Raw genomic sequence first — 19055 nt, forward strand, 5'->3', positions numbered from 1 at the left:
AAATAAATAAGTATCAACACGATTTACAATGATTCATAACACACACACACATGTATTTACTTTTATTGCAAACCAATCTGTTTCCTTTGGTCAGTGGACTACCTCCACAAAAAGTTTAGAAAAAATAAAGAAAATAGAATAGTAAAATAGTATTTTTTTTAAGCACGGTAGGTCTATAGGTGGTATATGCAGAAAGCAGCACTCCCCTTCTAATTAACCATTTATTTAATGACAGTTCATTCATCATGCATCATTATTACTAGCCCATCAACCATAACACAACAACACTGACAAGTTGAAAATGTTTAATGCTTCCACTTTAGATACTAATTAGAGTTTCTGAGGTGGAAAGTTTACCTCGCTCCTTCAGCAGCTTCATTAGTCCTTGCCTCCTCCTCCATGTCACCTTCACTCCATAGTCCCTCTCTGGGGTGTCTCCCACCAAAGTCTCAAGGGTCTGTCTGTGCAGAGGAGTTGCTGGCTGGGATGGGTGTATTAGGAGATCCAGAAAGGCGGTGGAGGGACCACTGTGGCCTCCTTGGTGTAATTCTGGAGTCTCTATATCAGGTGGAGTGAAAACATTGCTCATACTGGGGGTGTGTCTGTTTTCTGATCCAGGAGTCATAGAAGCACATGAGGGGTTGTTTTTTTGCTTAGCAGTAATGTGATCAGCTGGATTTCTTTGGTCCTCTAAGCCTCTACAGGAGGTAGATGCAATTCCATGTGTCATGTATCTAGACAAACTTGACCCCTTAGTGGTCCTTTTCCTAAGAAAGGGTCGACATTCAGGTGTCTCAGTGTCCGGAAGTGACTTTTGGACTTGTCGTGAGGTCTGTTGAACCACTCTGCCCTCAACGGCAGTCTCTGGGTTTTTTTTCTTATTTCCAGGTGCATGCTTTTGTTGGTGATCCTGGGATGTAGTCTTATTTTCGAAGGACAAGGAAGGGAACTTGCAAACGCTAGATTTCCTAGACAATTGACTACTCCTGTCCAGCATACTTGTTGCTGGTTTGGCCTTCCTCCCTCGCCTTGGTGGGACTGCAGAAATCTGCACTTGGTCAAACTGTGGGCTCACCTGAAAAAGTATGAAAATAAGCAGACAAGATACTGAGAGACAAGAAACCGCATAACTGGAGTCTGGAACTGTAAAGACTTTATGTATAATGTTAGTTGATTTCCAGTTTTTTTAACATGACTTCCATCATAGAAAAAATTACCCAAGAAGTAAGTGCCGTGTTGCTCTGTCGTTCCTCCTCTGACGCAAACGATTTGGGATTGAGTGCTGCCTGGATTTGAGGTACATCATAGTATCTGGCTCCATCAAGTGGTGGCTCCAAAAATAACAGGGGCGACTTCAACAATGACTTTTTTCGTGATTTACGGGGTCGGGGCATTGGATGTCATTGCTTTCGACCTGTAGAGATCCAGACAAAATTGTTAAACGAGAATTGTACACATCGATTAACACACATCTTGATGCATACTAGCTTGTCGTCGGTGCTTAAGCAGTGTCCATCATGATCACACAGACTAGTGTCCACGGCCAGGGACAAAAACAAGTGGAATTTGATCAATCTGTTTGCTGGCAAGCAAGAGATTAGAGAAAGTGTATTGGCTTGCTAGCTTGCATTTGTTCAAATAACCGACATACCTTGATATAAAGACAGCGTACTTGAATAAATAAATGAACATAACAGTGTGACAGGCAGGCTACTTGTTAATAGTCCTTTAGGTTTACGAAATTGTGTTTTCCGAGTTATAGTGATCTCCGAGAGATTAGCTCCAAATTGAGTATGCCCATTGCCCAACCCGGCTAAAAGTAATTGTTTTGTGAGTTGTAATGTCTCTCTTAGGCGGGATTCTTCATTTTAAGCGAGTCTATTGGCTCAAAGGGAAAACCTCCACCCATTCAGGCTGATGTGGTTTATAAAACGGGTGGACCTTCATGGGTCATGGAAAACCACGTGACCGGAATTACTCGTACTGCGCCAAAATTCAAAATCACCTTCATAAAGAGAGACGATATGCTTTTCACTTTCTCAACTAGCGATAACACTTAAATCTCATATTATTATCAGATTGTATCAACATTTCATGACGTGCATGGAGCAGATATCCAACAAACAAAAAGTACTAGCTAGGTTGGTCAACAGTTTCATCATCTTAATATGAAGGTTTGACTCGTACGTTCATTTTCATGATAGTCAGTTAACAAATGTAGCACTAGCTATCTAGCAAAGCTGCTAGCCATGTTAGAAGTCCGGCTAACCAAGCTAACAACAAGCAACATACTGCAGTCAATCAGAGATAACGTTGCTTTATTGGCTATTTTAGAATGTTTTTTTGTGTCTTCGAGAACTAGCTGACCAACGGCAACGTGTTCTAGAAGACAATGCATCAGAACCAAGCTGACTTTTGAAAGGCGGATATTTCCAGCTACTGTAGCTCATCCACTTTAAAAGTAGCTAGCCTAGCTACACTAGCTACAAAATAGCCAACGTTAGCTTTTGTTGCCAAGGTCGATAGCTAGCTATATAGTTATCATCTCTGTAAACTGGTACAGCGCCAATTCAGCTATGTAGCTAGCCAACTAACCCATTTTTTTTTTACTCCGTCTTTGCTATCTGGTTACGATACGTTTACCACCTAACTGCCATTTCTGTAGCTCAAAGGGCCAGTGTCTGTGATTCGAGCAGAATGAGAGAGAGCCCAAGAAGACCCTTGATCCTAAAAAGGAGGAAGCTGCCTTTCCAGCAAAATAATCCTTTGCCCTCACATGATGGACCTGATGGACTTAAACACAAGGAACCGTCCCAGCCTTCAGGTGGTCAGTGCTTTCCTGATGGCATCCGCATCATGGACCATCCTACGATGTCTGACACCCAAGTTGTCGTCATTCCCAAAACTGCGGACCTTCAGGGTGTCATCAGAGCACTCACTGCTAAAGGGAAGGAGTGTGGCTCTCATGGACCAAATAAGTTCATTCTACTGAGTGGCAGTCTAGATGATGGGCCAGAGTCGTTCTGTCAAGCTAACTTGGATGGTGGGTTGTGCACTACCAGGACTAGTTTGGGTCTTCTTGACACACGGACAGAGGAAGAAGCAGCCATTGACTCCCTTCTGGATACTAAGCCTTTGACTACAATTAAACCATGTATGTAAAAAAAGTTTTTGGATCTTTATTCAATTCGACTCCTCCATGTCCTATGCAAATACAGGTATTGGAATCAGCTCAGTGTCAAATCGCCAATTTGTGCTTGATATTTACCTTTTCCTATATTTCAGTAAACAAGGACCTTGATTGCAGTCCGCTTGATGACAGCCTGACTAACATCCAATGGCTGGGCAGAATGAGTACAGATGGTCTTGGCCCTGATTCAGCCAAGAAGCCGGCTGATAAGGAGAACCAGGATGCCTGTGCTCAAATCGTCCAGGTGTGTTGCTGTTCGTCACTGTAGTGTCTGTCACTGGGAACATGTCAACAGCCTGTCCTTAAATATGCTTCCCAGATGTTTTTGTTGTTTGCCACACACATTCCAGGGTGTACTGCCAACATTGTCCTGTTTGTCTTGACAGCCCGTTATGTATGGCACTTAAGTGTAATATTCTACTACAAACATCCTTGAAACCATTTAACTTGCTGCAGTTGTTTAGCTCTACAGAGAAGCAAATGAACAAAATAGCAGGCGGCTATTAAACAAAAACATATACATTTACCTAGATTCTGTCAAGTGTATATTTAAGGAGGTTGTTGAGGTGTTTTTTTTGTTTTGTTCTACAGCAGCCACAGAGCAGACAAGTAGAGACAGAGAGTGTTGTCGTGAAGGATCCCCTTTCAGAAAGACCTCCCTACTCCTACATGGCCATGATCCAGTTTGCCATCAACAGTAAAAGGAATAGAAGGATGACCCTGAAAGAGATCTACACCTGGATCGAAGACCACTTCCCCTTCTTTAGATTTGTGGCCAAGCCAGGCTGGAAGGTAAATTCAAATGATTTCACTATAAATTATATATATATATAGTTTAGTTTGTTGAGGAAATCAGATCTAGATGCAATATTAGAAAACAAAGCAGTTTGTTGGCATGAGATTGTCATCCTTTTAAAGCCTCTTTTACTTTTGTACCAGAATTCCATTCGCCACAACCTCTCCCTCCATGACATGTTCATCCGTGAAACAACACAAGATGGCAAGGTGTCCTACTGGACCATCCGACCAGAGGCCAACCGATGTCTGACTCTGGACCAGGTCTACAAAGTAGGCATGGGGGCAGGAGATGTTAACACATGGCATAGCACAACACAAATCACAACTCTACAAAGTCTCTCTGAGCAAGTGTATCTGTACTTGAGTCGTGTTTGACTGTGAATCCTGACTTTTTTTCTTTCGTAGCTATAACGTTAACTGCTTGTTATTAACTGTTCCGCTTCCATCTTTCTCTCATCCCCATTCTGCCACCCAGCCTGATGGTGACTCTGCCGCCTCCCTCTCCTCTCAGGCCATGCAGGTCTTTGACCAACAAGTAAGATGGTTTTACCTTTTAGTTTCCTTCTGGAACAGCCTTGCAGAGCCAGGGAGGACAGGACAGTCAGACGGGAGACCCCCCCCCCCCCCCCCAACCCAATCTAGTCTTTTCTATCTGGAGTAGCAGTTTTGTTTCAGGAGCAGATGATGTGAGATGCAGACAGAAAAAGAGGCAGGCAGACACTTCCCCAAGCTTGACCATCTATTGAGTCAGTATGCGACAGTATATAGCCAGCAGTAACATGCACTGTTACTCAGGCTAGCTTATGCTTGGCTATCCCATGCTGCCTGTGAAGAGAAAGGGGCCTTTGAGAACAAATTAAGGACGGGAAGTTCATGATTCTTCCTTTTTGTCTTGGCAGCAGCAGAAGAGATTGGGTCCTGAAATCAAGAAAACAGCCGGTGCCTCTGGTGAGTGGAATGGGGATTTGTGCATAACGGGAAGGAGGGGGGCAAAACAGCTGGAAGATTGCAACATTTCTGGAATGTAGAAAAGGACATAACCTTTTCTCTTCCTGTGCTCAACCCGCTCAGAGAGGAGGATGAAACCCCTTCTCCCTCGGACTGACTCCTACCTGGTCCCCATCCAGCTGCCCATCACCCCCTCCCTCTACCTGTCCTCCAGTACCCAGCTCTCCATGCCGGCCCCCCCACAGAAATGCAGGTCCTTGGGGGGAAAGAGGGTCCGTATTGCTCCCAAGGTAAGAGAGAAAGCGTGTTTGTGTTTCCGAACAGTACGTGTGTGTGTCTACACCGTATAACCCTATACATGTTTGATATATTTGACAGGTTACACACAGCGAGACTCCCACAATCATGTTTTGCTCCACTCTTGAGGAGGTGAAGGAGGAGCAGGTGTGTGTACCCCTGAATAAAGAGACCCCCAGGAGCATCCAGCCAGCCGCTGCCAGACGAGAAACCAGTAGCTCACGGCGCAAGCAACGCCTGGTCCTCCCCTCCATCGAGGAGCCTGTTCTGTTCTTCCCAAACAGCACCTTCTTTGACTCGGGCTTGGCCTCCGACGCCTCGGCCTCTACCTTCCAGGACACCCGCGATGCCGAGCAGGACCAACGGCCTGACCCGGACAGCCCCTTCAGGCAGTACTCCTTCAAGACCCCCATCAAAAGCAGCCACCCAGCCTCCTCCACCCCCAGCAAGCCCCCTGTGCTGCCAGAGCCCTGGAAGGTGACCCCTCTGGGGAAGGAGAGCCGTGGCGTGCTGGACTTCAGCCCCATCCGCACACCCGGGGGGCCGAGCCTCACCCCGCAGCACCACGACTTCACGCCCTTCAGTTTCAGCAGCACACCCTTCAAGGAGCTGCCCCTCTTCAACTCCCCCCGCGAGCTGCTGACGTCAGCCCGCTCCTCCTCGATGGCGGGGGGTCCCTCCTACTCCCCCCAGCGGCTCCAGGGCTGCTCCAGAGAGCTCCAGGTGGGGGGAACACCCCTGGCTAACCACTCCCTGACAGAGGGTCTGGTCCTGGACACGATGAACGATAGCCTGAGCAAGATCTTGGTGGACATCAGCTTTTCTGGCCTGGAGGATGATGACCTGGGGATGGGGAACATCAGCTGGTCCCAGCTCATCCCTGAACTCAAGGAACCTCCTCTCTGATCATTTTCACAGCTGTCCCGTTGGGTGATGAAAGCAGGCTGCATAGTCCCAAGTCCTTATTCAAGCTGCTCACATATCGTCTTCCCATTTTCCCATTGTCTTTGGTTGCCTTTGACACTAACTGCCAGCTTTTCCTCTCTGTGTCCTTCTTTTAAACCCAAGCTACATGTATGTTAAATATATTTCACTGCAGCCTAGTTGTGATGGAACATGTAGAAAATAGAGATGTGTATATATAATATGTATGTTTGGTTTGCACATTTGTAAAGTTTTTAGCTCTTGAAAATGTCAATGGATTAAATGGATTATCCAGTCACCCAGTAAGAGCTTACAATACCATGCTAGAATGGGGTTCCTGAATTCCTCTGCTTATGAATAGTATCCATTTAAATGAATCACTTGAAAGTGGATTTAGGTTTAGATCTGCAGACGGTAGGGAAGTTACAAAGAATTGGAAAGCAATAAGTAACCAACACCAACTTTGTCCAAATAAGTATCTTCCTAGTGTTATTGATTCACACAATTTTCTAATTTGTCAGTATGTCAACAACTTCAGTGCACTTTTGTAGACATTAGACATTATTGGTATGACAAGACCGTTTGTATTTATGCCTAATCAGTGGCCATGTTTTGTAACAAATGATCTAAGCATATTAGAGTGGCCTGCTAGAGGTGGTTGAACTGTCTTTTCATGTGTAGTGGTACATAGGAAGGAGTAAATTAGATTTTTTGACATTGAAAGTGTTTGATGAGGTGCAGTATACTTGTATGGGAAATGATAAATAAAATGCTTAAGGAGCTCAAGGGTGATCAATAGCTTTACAGCTTCTGTACTTTCTGGTAGTTCTGTAAAGGTGTTCAGGCATGTCTGATTTTGGGTGTAAAATAACACGCCACAAGACTTTTGTAAACTTAGCAATAAACACAGTTTTTGACAGTTGTGTCAGATAATGTCAAATGGAGCAAATGTTAATGCTCAACTTGCATTTCTCGTCTTGGACCTTTTTAAAGCTAGTTTCTTTGTTTTTGGGTGATTGTTCTGAAAGTTTGAAAAGTGCTGCTCTTGGGAATATTGTTCAGAAGGTCTTCTGGGTTTTCTGTTTTCAAAACTGCCCTTTTTAATCACTGTAGTTATCAGAACATGACAAATTACAGAAAAAGTACAAATGTCAACTTTGGTCAACTTCAATCCTTTTTACATTCTGTCTGTCATTAAATTGTATTCTATTACGAGTTCACCATTTGGAAAGGTCTAGAAAAGGTTCATACCATATCAGATCATATTGTAGCAAAGCAAACCTGTTCTATTACCTTTTTATGTCAATGCAATTTGAATGATCTGATATAAATTACAAGAAGATGGTTTGTCTCTGCTTATTGTGTTGACAAGATTTGAGGAGGTGCAACTTAAAGAACTTTCACTAGCTGGTATTACATAAATCCGATGAATCAGTTTCTTTGCATGCATTGAAAGACACATTTACTCAATTTCGAAACATGAGCCAGTTACTGTACTTGGGGGGGGGGGGGGGGGTAAGTTGCTGTATTTGTTTATTGTTCCTTTTATCGTAGTTGAACAGCGAGTTTGTTATGGGTCCTAGTACTTGAATATGACTTGAATATGGGATAGGAGCAGCAGGCTGTGTGTGTGAAGGGAGGTGGGGTCAGGATGTTCAGTAGGTCTTCACCTCCTGCTGAGCCACCTCTAGTAGGATCTGGAGCTGTTTGCTGCAGTAGTCTACACAGAATAGACAAGCACAAGCCTTGTTACCACACAACGCTCTCACCTCAGTGTTGGATAAAATGAAGTTCAATTCAAATGAAGATGTGGTCTCACAGCGGTAAGCTCAGATAGTTCAATAGTTTTTCAGAGTAAAAATCATAAAGTGGTATTTTAGGGATAAAGTACTGTAAACATGACTGGTGATGGAGAAGTGCTTGGTGACTCACTGTAGGTGCGCCTCAGTCTTGGGGGTAGACGTGAGCTGTGGATGGTCAGGTAGTAGACAGGGACCCCTGACAGGGTGAGGGCACAGCTGCACCCTGTGTTCCAGGGGTCTGAGTACAGGGACAGCCCCACGATGAAGAAGCACACCACAGTGAAGGTCACTGCAATGACCAGGGGCACCTAGAGGAAACATGCAGAGGAATAGGAAAACGTTTCAATATGTGTTCATCTGAACATGCAATCGCTTTAGCGTCTGTTAGAGAAGAGTCTGGATAATATTTCTACAATTACGGTATATACAATTATGAATTTAGGAGGACATTTCAACCTCAAAGGACTGACGTCAAGGAAAGCGGACATTAGCTGTCGCCATAGCAACCTTAAAGGGTCTTGGGTGGTGTGGGAAGCGGTAGCGATGGATGAGCATTCCCATGGTTGCCAAGGCGATGAAGAACCAACGGGAGAAGGAGGCAAAGTTGATGAGCTGGAAGATCTCTCCTCTGGCCACCATCACGATAACCAAGGGGTACTGTGTCAAAAGAGGATGGGGACAACACAACAATCTCAGTCCTGTCACCTAGGGTCACAAAAGCCAATGGGACTAATTGCACTGGGTCGATTAGTGACATCAACAGTCGGAAAGTACCGTACCAGCAGCAACACGGCAGGTAGTGGTGTCTGTCTACGGATGTGGATCATAGAGAACAGTACAGGCCAGTGGCCTTCTCTGGCCCCAACAAACAGCATCCTGGGGTTTAGGCAGACAATGGGCAGTCAGGGAGACAGACAACCAGAAATGTCATCTGTTTCATTTAGGCACCGGATGTTGTAGCTGTAATTACAGTACTGGAAGTATGCTCCCTTACCTGGGTGCTCCAAAGAAGCCACCATTGAGCGCTCCTAGGCAGGACACAGCCACAAGCACAGGCACCACAGAGGCCATGCCCTGGAGAGCACGGTTGGCAAATGTCTACGGGGAGAAGAACACAGATACGGTTGTTAAGGTCGCAGGCCCTGACTGGTCACCAACCATGATTAGTGACCAACCATGACTGGTCACCGACCGTAACTGGTCATAGCCCATGACCGCTCACAGACCATGACTGGTGACACACTACGATCGCTCAAAGACCGTGACTGGGCTTGTTGTGATTGACGTGTGTTCGGGCTACTGCACTGACCACCGCCACTGCTTCAGACACCAGCAGCTCATCTGCAGTCATCATGGTGTAGTAGGCCACGTTCACCAGCACGTAGCACACCGTCACTGTCACCATGGAGCAGATGATGGCCAAAGGGATGTTTCTGAGGTGACAGCGAGCAAACAATGACCATCTGATTCTCGTGATAAAGCATGGTGAAGTGATAATTTATTTGATACATACTTATTCGGGTTAATGACCTCTTCTGTGACAAAATTCAAATAGAACCTGCGGAGGTAGACAGAAACAGAAAGCAAGCTTAAACTAACTGTGCAGTTCGTAATAGACAGCAATGTCCCGAGATGTACAGGTGTTTTGCATACCAGCCACCATAGGCATAGAGCCCTGAATAGAAAGCCAATGGAAGCTTATCCAGGGTTATCGTGTCAACCTCAAAGCCATTCTGGAAGTTTTCAGTCTGACCTGGAGCGAGGAGGAGAAGAGAAATATAATCTGATAACCATCGCTATCAAGAACTATTTATTTGCTACCGGCCTTTGCTACCGGTTTTAAGTCTGAACTTCAAGACTACATGAATGTACCTCTCCCTAATGCTATGATTCCAGGGACGATGATGAGGACCAGGGCAAACATCTTGACGAAGGTCAATGTGACCTGTGTTCGAGTGGCCAAGGTCACGCTCCAGCAGTTTACTGCCACCACAAACGCTACAGGGACACAGGGAAGCCCGATAAATCCCTCAAGGAAAGTCCAAAACACCAGCAGAACAAGAAAAGCCACTCACTGACTCCGAGGATGCTGACCAGCTGGATCAGCGCTGTCGGAGCGGCACAGGGGGCGAAGAAGGGCTCCACCACGTAGCGCCCGAACGCCAGAGACACGTAGGATGCCACCGCGGGCCTGGCACGCCGGCACACACACAGGTGATCAGGGTACCACACAGTGAGACGCAATGCCAAGAGACCTGTGGAGCACTAACAATGCCTTTAAGAAAGCCGTCTAAAAGTTCACATCAGGAAGCTCTGTTGCTTCTGACTGACCTGATGAACAGGAACTCTGCCCAGAGTCGAAGGAAGGCGGGTAAGGGCCCCAAGGTCTCCAGGAGGTAGGTGTAGTGGCCCCCCGACTTGGTGAAAGTAGTCCCCAGCTCAGCATAGCACAGGGCACCTCAGACAAAGAATGTTTCTATATTTTGCATTTAATTGAACACACACTGTATGCTTATGGATCCCATATGACATGTGCTGTTCTTGGGATTGTGCTTCCCCTTATAAGCCAATGTGTTCTTTGTAGAGTTTCATGCCTGCTCCCAGTAAAACGTCAACTCTCTTTCCCCAGCCTGGCTTGTGAATGATTCTACCATGCAGGGAAACAGTGAAAACGGACCAACTGAGGTGTTGTTCATAACTGACCAATGAGGTGTTGTTCTTAACTGACCAATGAGGTGTTGTTCTTACCGAATGTGGAGAGGACCCCACACAGTCCCCAGACCAGGAGGGACAACCCCACACTGCCACTGTTCATCAGGACTCCTTTGGGTGCGATGAAGATGCCACTGCCGACCACTGTACCAATGATGAAGGACACGGCAGGAAGCAGGCCGATCGTTCTCCTCAGGTGCACCACCTCCTCCGCTTTCTTCTCCTTCACGTTCGCCTCATCCCCGTTTCCTGTCACCGCGGATCCATCCATCTCTCAGACGGTGAGTGGATGGAAACACACCTCTCTCTCAGATCGTAGACCGACACCAGGAAGATCCAGGCACTGGATGACGTGACCTGTAGAAATATGTTTCACAGCAGGAAAAGTTGGAATTCCACTGACGACTTCTCAGCTTCAAACATGTAGTTCCAAGAAGTATCCACCTTCCTTAATACATATAGTACGCATTCCCTTATGTTCCTAAGCTTTGAAAGTCCTTCAACCAATTCTGTTGACTCCTCATGTAAAAGTCTGACCAGCTACATAGAGTGGTGAGAGAGAAAGAGAGTGTCTGGATCATTGTACCCCTTCCCCTTCAGAGGGCCCTCTTCTCTGAGCTAACTGGCTTGTTCTGATCTCCCCATTGGCTCTAACAAAACGCCACAGTAACCACGGCAACTTAACTATCCTGCACAAGCAGAAAACAAAGCCAACAGTCTTCCGAGCTTCGAAAACACAACTAATTAAGGCAGTTTAGGGTCACAGCTTTGCTGTGCTGTATTGTGCTGTGTGTATACTGTATTGTGCTAAATGTGTGTGCAGTGTGTCTGTATCTGTTGTGTGTGTGTGGTGTGTGTCTGCACAGCTTGATACAAAGAATGTAGCATGAGTTGAGGGTTGCTGTGTCTTGTTGAGGCAGCTGTAATGATGAGAGGTGGCCTTCAAGAACATTTCGAAATGTGCTGTCCTAAAAAAAAAAATGATCTAAGTTATCTATAATACATCAGTTTAACACACACCTAAGGCTGATTCATTTATTAGACTAAAGGCCAACTGTAAGATAGGGATGAAATAAGTTGATAAATGTGACATGGGTGGACTTAACAGTAACTAGTGCCAGTACTGAACTATTTCTCTCTGCCCTCACACAGTCTTGTTGACTGACCAGGGGTCTTGAAGTATAACCTTTGTGGGAACTTTTCCCAGCCACAGCAAAAAAGAAAACTCAGTGTTTTATCAAAAGTGACAGAGTTGGCGGGAAACTGTTAGAATGTGTATGTACTTGCCGTCTCTCTTTGTGCATGGCAAACTGTGTCTGTCTATTTCAGTCACCATCTAGTTAACATTCCTTCACACAGCAGGCAACACGACGGCTTTGAACAGAGGCTTTGTATTTTCATTTGACATGTTTAGTCATTCTTGAGGGTCCTTCATGTCTACAACACCCCAAGGTTGTAGAATTAAGTTGTAGAGGTGATGAGATTTTCTGGTGACAATTCCATGGAAAATGAGCAAATTCCTCAATCCAGAGCATAAGAACACATTCACACACAATACTTGAAAAAAATATATTTGGTGGCTTATCAGCTAGACCTGGGCACAATAGGTAACATTTTTTGATACCTGCGCACACAAGGTCACATATTTTGATAGCTTGCAATCATCTGAATGAAAAATGTTACACTTGGCCGACTTTTACCCTCCCAGTTACATTAAGATAGTTAAATAAACCTTTAAAACATTCATGCCCAGTGTACAACCTCCTTGAGAGATGATTTAGAATCTTCAATAATTCCAGTATTCTAGATTCTCAATTGGGTTTGTCTGTCTTCAGTCCCACCACAAAGCAGTGGTGAAAACTGGCCTGTTGTTACAGTGGTGGCCAGCTGATGGCGCTACAGTATAAATCACCAGCTTAGTTCTTCTCCAGTAGATGGCAAGCTTTTCTGTAATCAGCTAAACTTTGCACATACTCGTGTCTGGGGACTGCTTTGTATATGATGCAATGCAGGAAAAAGTAAGGATCAAGTAAAGTTGTTGTGGGTAAAATCAAACAGATTTCCTACATCCTGGAAGTTCCATGTGAAGCAGTGGAATTGGGAATCCCAGTGCAATTCTTACATACAATAAAATCGATTCAGTGCCATTTTAGTTACTCCCCCCCCTCCTCTCAGAGATGTGAACTGTACCCCCGCTGTTTTACACAACCTCCTTGGAACCCTGCACAGTCAAGTGGAGGCCAACCCTTCCCCCTTACCACTCACTCTCTCCCCAGGCATCCCCTCATCCCTGGGGAGGATCTGTCTCTGCTCAGCCTCTTCCTAACTACCCATGGAGGTTCTGTGGACAAGAATAACAACTCTAGTGAACAGAAGCAGCAGAGCCCCGGGAAAGGGTTACGTCATCTCTCCCTCCCTCCCTCCCTCCCTCCCTCCCTCCCTCCCTCCCTCCCTCCCTCCCTCCCTCCCTCCCTCCCTCCCTCCCTCCCTCCCTCCCTCCCTCCCTCCCTCCCTCTCTCTCTCTCTCTCTCTCTCTCTCTCTCTCCTCTCTCGCTCTCACTTCATCTCTCCCTCTCTCTCTGCTTCTCTCTACCCATCTCTCTCTTTGTCACCCCTCCCTCTCTGTCTCTCTCTGAATATCTCTCTTTCCTTTTCTTTTCCATAAAAGGATGAGCGTGGACCAAAGCCCTCGAGCGTGGAGACAGAAGCAGGGTTTCCCTCTCTCTTCAAAGTAAACATTTCGAAGTGAGACAACCAACACAGTGTGGCTGGACCCCTCCACCCTCCACGGTAGCTGTCAGAATCTACGCTTGTCAGAAGGATAAAAAAGAGAAAGAAGAAAATACATAAATCATCATACTGTCCTTGTCCGTAGCTCCCAGCTGAGGTCCTCGTGCCCATGGTAGTGTCAGTGTTTTGTCTCCACCAATTAGGGCCCTATTACAGCAGATAAGGGCCTGTGTGGTAGGTAATTAAGTCCCCGGACATCTTTCTCTGATGTGAGGATTTTAACAAGCAATACAGACACACACACACAAACACACACACACACACACACACACACACACACACTGGTTTCTCTGCTGTAACACTTCTCGTTCCCTCTCACAATCATCCACACAAATGCACAAAGTCACACACACACACACACACACACAAAAGCAGGTGGTGCTGGGCAGTTTTGGGATGTAAAGATGGGTTGCCTTTTCAGAGTGTCAACAGTGAGGCCCAGTAAAACGTTGTGTTTGTGCCAAATGTAAAAGGCCACACAGATGAGAAAAATATACTGAATTGGACTGTACATGTCAGCGTTCTCCCTTCTAGTTGAAGTAATATGTAGTCCTACTGTATGTCGGAGGTAGTTTATCTTGTGCTCAGTTGTGTTCAGGTGTTAAATACTGTGAAGGGTTTTCAGAGAAATTTAGTAAACAAACAACAAATGTTCCTGCAAACAGGCGCAGCTCCTGTTCCAAAACAATGCTCGTTTGTCCTGTCTCCAGTCTAGTTAATCATGTCATGAACAATGTGTACAAAGAAGAGAACCTGGCAAATATTTTAATGTACTCAAACAAGCAGATTATTGCATAAAACAATACTTGAATCCTTGTGAGAGCAGCTAAACCACTAGATTTGTCAAGTGAATGTCAAATTCCTGACCCTGGAAAGCTAGGACAATTTGTCTCTGCTTCCACCACTACACAAACAAGCAGATGCCTTAATCAATGAAAATCTGAATGGGACTGGCTTAGAAATGACACTGCAAAGTTCAACCCTGGGGAAATTGAGTTTGAGCCCACATAGATTTTATGTACATTGTAAGTACTAAACACAATTAATAATTCATGTTTTTCAATATTTATCTGATAGCATGCGCCTCCTTTGTTTGTTTTAAATAAATTGTTTGTGGCTGTCATGGGACGTCAAGGGAGTGGTGTTGTTTGTGTGTTATTGATGCAGTGAGTAATTGCTGATTTTTTTCAGATTGCAGCAGTCATATAGTTTGTTCATGTCTACATCCATCTAGATCTTTGTGAACAAATGAAGCTTGGCTTGATTCATTGGGCATTCATTCAACGTACAGAATCACACCACACTTTTAGTGGGGTTGTTAATTATGTGTTGTCGCTATGTACTGTACATGAATGAGTTTCAGAAAAACAGATCCACTCGATTATTATTTTAGATTATCAAGAATGATCAAGAATGTGTAGCCTTTAGCTCGGGATAAATAACATCCTTATTTTTAATGATAGTGTCATGTTTCTCAGTGGCTCTTTAGAATATGTAACTTCATTACGACCACCATTCAGTCGCCTCTATTTTACCTCAACACATTATGTGGCTTGTGGAACCTAATTCACATTCAAGAGTTATTAATTACAGGAAGCAAACAATTGTAATGACAGATTCTAGCTCGAGGAACCAGTGGATCCCTTGGTTACCATTGCGATTGCTATTTATTTGCAATAACTGTCAATTTCAACCCATCAAATTAGATAGAGTAATCACCATTGACATAATGAGCCATTTAGTAGCAACACATAATTTATGTCAACATTTGTGATCGTCTTTTCATTCCATTTGAATGTGAAATGCGATGAGACTCGATTTACAGTCAATGTGTTGTAATACATTATAATATAATTAACCTCAAGAGAGTGTAAATGTGTATGCATGTTCCTGACATGTTTACAAAGTGTGAATCACACGTTCTATTTCTTAGCAGAATGTCTAAGAATTTCTATGTAAGTTTACCCAGAGAGGTAAATGTTTCAGAAGTTGGCTGATTGTTATGATTTTTTCCCCTAATTGCTTCCAGGTGCTCTGAACAAAGCTAAGATGAAGGCAGAATTGTAAAGTAGCAAATTAACCCAATAGAGAAATGTAAGTGTTCATGTTTCAAACCCAGTGTGGATACCTCTAGGCATTTAACATGAGGTGGTTTTAGTCTCAACACATGACAAGCCATGTTTCCCTTGAGGAGTGTCCTGTTCCTGTATCTTCATAGTCTCTGGTTAGTTACACGTGGACAGTTATATCAGAACAAGACAGAGAAGTCTGGGTGCCTGGTGTGATCTCCCTGTCCCCCGGAGCAACCACCATACACACACACACACACACACACACACACACACACACACACACACACACACACACACACACACACACACACACCACACACACACCGACACACACACACAATCCTCCTCCTACACACACACACACACACACATACATACACACAAACTTCTCTTTTTGCCCGTAAGCTTAAATGATCATCCCAAGTTCTGTTCTGTGGGGCGTGGGAAGGGACAGGTGCCAAACCACCAGCTGGGTGCCTGTGCTGGCAGGGTTTCAATGAGGGAGGAGGCATGAGGAGGGCAGACGGAGGGAGGGGAGGGCAGAGGGGGCACGCCTGGAGGCCTTCCCTGCTCTCCGTCTACCGACAGGGGCCACTGGCTGCCAACATGACGCGATGGCTAACTGGGCACATCTAACACAGGCAGAGAGAGGATGCCTGATGCATGACACTTACAATTTGACAATGTTTGTTTTCCTAATTGCACGCATGCAATGCTTGAAGTCTGTCTCCATGTTGTATAAACACTCAGAAAGTAGTGGGCCTACAGGAAATGTGGGACTGCACTGTGGATGAAAGACATCATACAGGATGGGGCATACCATCACCTGGAAACTACAAGTGTACATTTTTACAATGGCAGTGCACTGTATGTTTGCTAAACTTTGTTTTGTCTGTTTATGATACAGCCCAGTCAGCCCCACAGACACAGTGTATACCCAGGATGACATATGTACATTGTCATTTCTGTCCTTCCCTTTTGAAGGAGTATTGTTTAAGTGTTGTTACTAAGCAGATGGATGTCGGACAGTATTCTAACTCCTTTCATTTCGACGGGGGCATACCTATCTCATCGCTATGACTCCTCTCAGAATCACCCAACCGGGCCGCCTTCCAGCCTGGAGGAAGTGAATCACATGGCAGCCGTCTGCGTTTGTTGTGTGCCGAAGACTTGTATTGTCACAGGTAAATCACAGACCAAAACAAGTCCTGAGAGAGGCACTGTGGGGAGAGGAGAGTTCATTTAGGCCCAGCTGAATGGACGGCTGAAGGACATGGAAGTTATTTCAACCTGGATAAAAGCCCCGAAAAACTCTAGAGAGAGTTGTGCTCTGCAGTCCAGAATCCCAATGAGATTGATGCCCCTTTCCTCTCTCTAACACCTCAGACTGGATTCAACCCCCAAAAGAGCATCCTTTGAAATGTTATAAGCAGCAACTAATCTCATTTCCCCCTGTCTCTTGTTCATCTGCATGCCAGAGCAAGCTCCTTCTAAAACAACTCCGCGGATACACTTTGGAGCACACTACAGCATTGTCCTTCCTGAGTACTCTGACTGGAGATGATGCCAGGAAGAAAGGATGGAGAGGTGGACGGTAAATTGAGGAGAGTTTCTGAGACTTGCTGAGAATCCTAATCATTTCACCACTTCCTGTGTATTTGAGTGTTCCCCAAGGGTAAACACTTAGGGGCCTTCCACATTTTAATGTGCATAGAAAACACAAGAACGTGTGTTTTGAATTTTTTTCCCCAAAGAGGCACACAGGCGATTTGAACCTGTAACCTTGATCTGCAGCCAACTGCTCCATCACTGAGCTATACTTGTCCCCAAAATATATGCCCCTGGTGTTAAGGGCTACAACTAAAGAAACAAGCAAGCTGGATCTATGAAGTTTGATAGATTAGGGCAGGAGGAAGTGAGAGAGATTGATTTTGAGATACAGAGCTGATAGAGACTTGATGGCTGATTGATTGTGTTGTTTTATTACCTCAAAGGAGTGTTTAGATCTTCTAAAGTCTAAACACTGTTTAGACTCATGTGTTAGGTCACAGAATTTGTGTTGTTGAGATCAAGAAAGTTCTTCCAATCAGTGTGTTGTGCCGTTACAAACAATCGGAAAAACGAAATCAAGACTAAATAAATAAATAAAATAAAAATAAAAATAAAAATAAAAATAAATGACTAAATGTAATGTAAGACTCCATCCCAGCTGTAGACGTGACAAACACACCTTCCACTCACAGCGTTGCTTTACGTATTGTATAATTCAGCTCCTTGTGGCGTTTCACTTCATCCATTTTAAACTATGTTTTCCTGAAACAATTAAATACTAAGCTCCAACCACTTACTGTCCATTTATCCACCCCGCCACAGAGCTGTGCCAGAGTGCTTCTCATCTCTGTTAAACTCTGGGCCTGCTGGCTGTTTAGGCTGAGCACCAGTTGCTAGGAGACGCCGCCTCCCTGCCCAGTGGATCTTTAGGCAGACTGATGTAAAGGACAAGCTAGTGTGTGTTCACGTGTGTGTGGGTCTGGGTGTGTTTGTGTGTGTGTGTGTGTGTGTGTGTGCCTGCATGTGTGTGTGGGTCTGGGTGTGTTTGTGTGTGTGTGTGTGTGCCTGCATGTGTGTGTGACCAATATAGCATCGAATGAGCTAGCAAAAGTGTGCCATTTTAGAATGCTTCATTCTGAATCTTCCAGATCTCAGAGCTGGACATGGAATGACCATAGTGTGTCAAGGGCAAAGATAAGATATTGTAGTGGATGAATAGGAATATATATGTATGTACCAATGTAATATTTAAATTAATGTCAACGCTGACCATTTAAAAAGTACAATACTTGTGTGTACAGTGTGTGTGTGTTTGTGTGTTCCTGTGTCTTTGTGTATGTGTGTGTGCGCATGTGTTTGGGAAGATGTTCAATCAGAGAGAAGGTGGTTGAAGTGAAGTTGCTGACTGTTGTGTTCCCTGCCTCATGCATTGTCTCCCACGCTTCTCACTTGTCCCCATGATATAGCTTCAGGTTCCATCTTGGTGCTAAGTGTGTGTGTGTGCACACTCGTGTGTGTGTGTGTATGCACGCTCGTGTGTGTGTGCACGCTCGTGTATGTGTGTGTGTGTGTGACAGACAGACAGACAGACAGACAGAGAAACTACCCCTTAAAAAAATGAAAAATATATGACAATATACTTGCAAATTACCAGTGGGAGGTGTTCACCTGTAGAGGTTGTGTTTATCTGTTTCAGATCATCATTTGTTGAACAAATGGTTTTTCAGTACCGTTTCACTAATCCCAACCATGAAGTGATTGATATGTAAGTTACATGGCAAATGGTTCATCGCTGCAAAACTTTTTTTATCCTCAAATTGTTTTCTTTGTGAAATCTAAACTTCTCCTTTGTGAAAGGACACACGGATCGGTTGTCTTGAAGTAAAACAAGGGCAAGAACGTCGACTATTTCCATTGTGCCTTGCTGGAAGAGAGTGGGCACGTGTGGGAGTTTGAGTGGGAGAGTGGACG

At 44.7% G+C, this 19055-nt stretch overlaps 3 protein-coding genes across 3 annotated transcripts; 1 reads left to right on the forward strand and 2 right to left on the reverse strand.

Annotated features, from left to right (window-relative positions):
• Positions 1-49: 49 nt before the first annotated feature.
• rhno1 (RAD9-HUS1-RAD1 interacting nuclear orphan 1) lies at positions 50-1778 on the reverse strand. Its single transcript, XM_067254701.1, has 3 exons — positions 1652-1778; positions 1218-1414; positions 50-1075 (listed from the first exon to the last, which is right to left on the reverse strand). Exons 2-3 carry the CDS (start codon positions 1392-1394, stop codon positions 320-322), a joined length of 933 nt encoding a protein of 310 aa, XP_067110802.1. The 5' UTR covers positions 1395-1414; positions 1652-1778; the 3' UTR covers positions 50-319.
• A 919-nt stretch (positions 1779-2697) lies between these two features.
• foxm1 (forkhead box M1) lies at positions 2698-7544 on the forward strand. The gene is made up of 8 exons (XM_067254158.1): positions 2698-3154; positions 3286-3434; positions 3782-3982; positions 4130-4258; positions 4464-4523; positions 4888-4936; positions 5060-5226; positions 5315-7544. Exons 1-8 carry the CDS (start codon positions 2698-2700, stop codon positions 6137-6139), a joined length of 2037 nt encoding a protein of 678 aa, XP_067110259.1. The 3' UTR covers positions 6140-7544.
• A 251-nt stretch (positions 7545-7795) lies between these two features.
• si:ch73-352p4.8 (cystine/glutamate transporter) lies at positions 7796-10949 on the reverse strand. Its single transcript, XM_067254159.1, has 12 exons — positions 10708-10949; positions 10291-10417; positions 10035-10150; positions 9832-9957; positions 9613-9712; positions 9473-9517; positions 9269-9392; positions 8954-9057; positions 8739-8835; positions 8467-8616; positions 8090-8267; positions 7796-7877 (listed from the first exon to the last, which is right to left on the reverse strand). Exons 1-12 carry the CDS (start codon positions 10940-10942, stop codon positions 7813-7815), a joined length of 1467 nt encoding a protein of 488 aa, XP_067110260.1. The 5' UTR covers positions 10943-10949; the 3' UTR covers positions 7796-7812.
• Positions 10950-19055: the final 8106 nt, after the last annotated feature.

Source organism: Osmerus mordax, chromosome 17 (assembly GCF_038355195.1).
Source record: "Osmerus mordax isolate fOsmMor3 chromosome 17, fOsmMor3.pri, whole genome shotgun sequence".
Lineage (NCBI taxonomy): Eukaryota > Metazoa > Chordata > Actinopteri > Osmeriformes > Osmeridae > Osmerus > Osmerus mordax.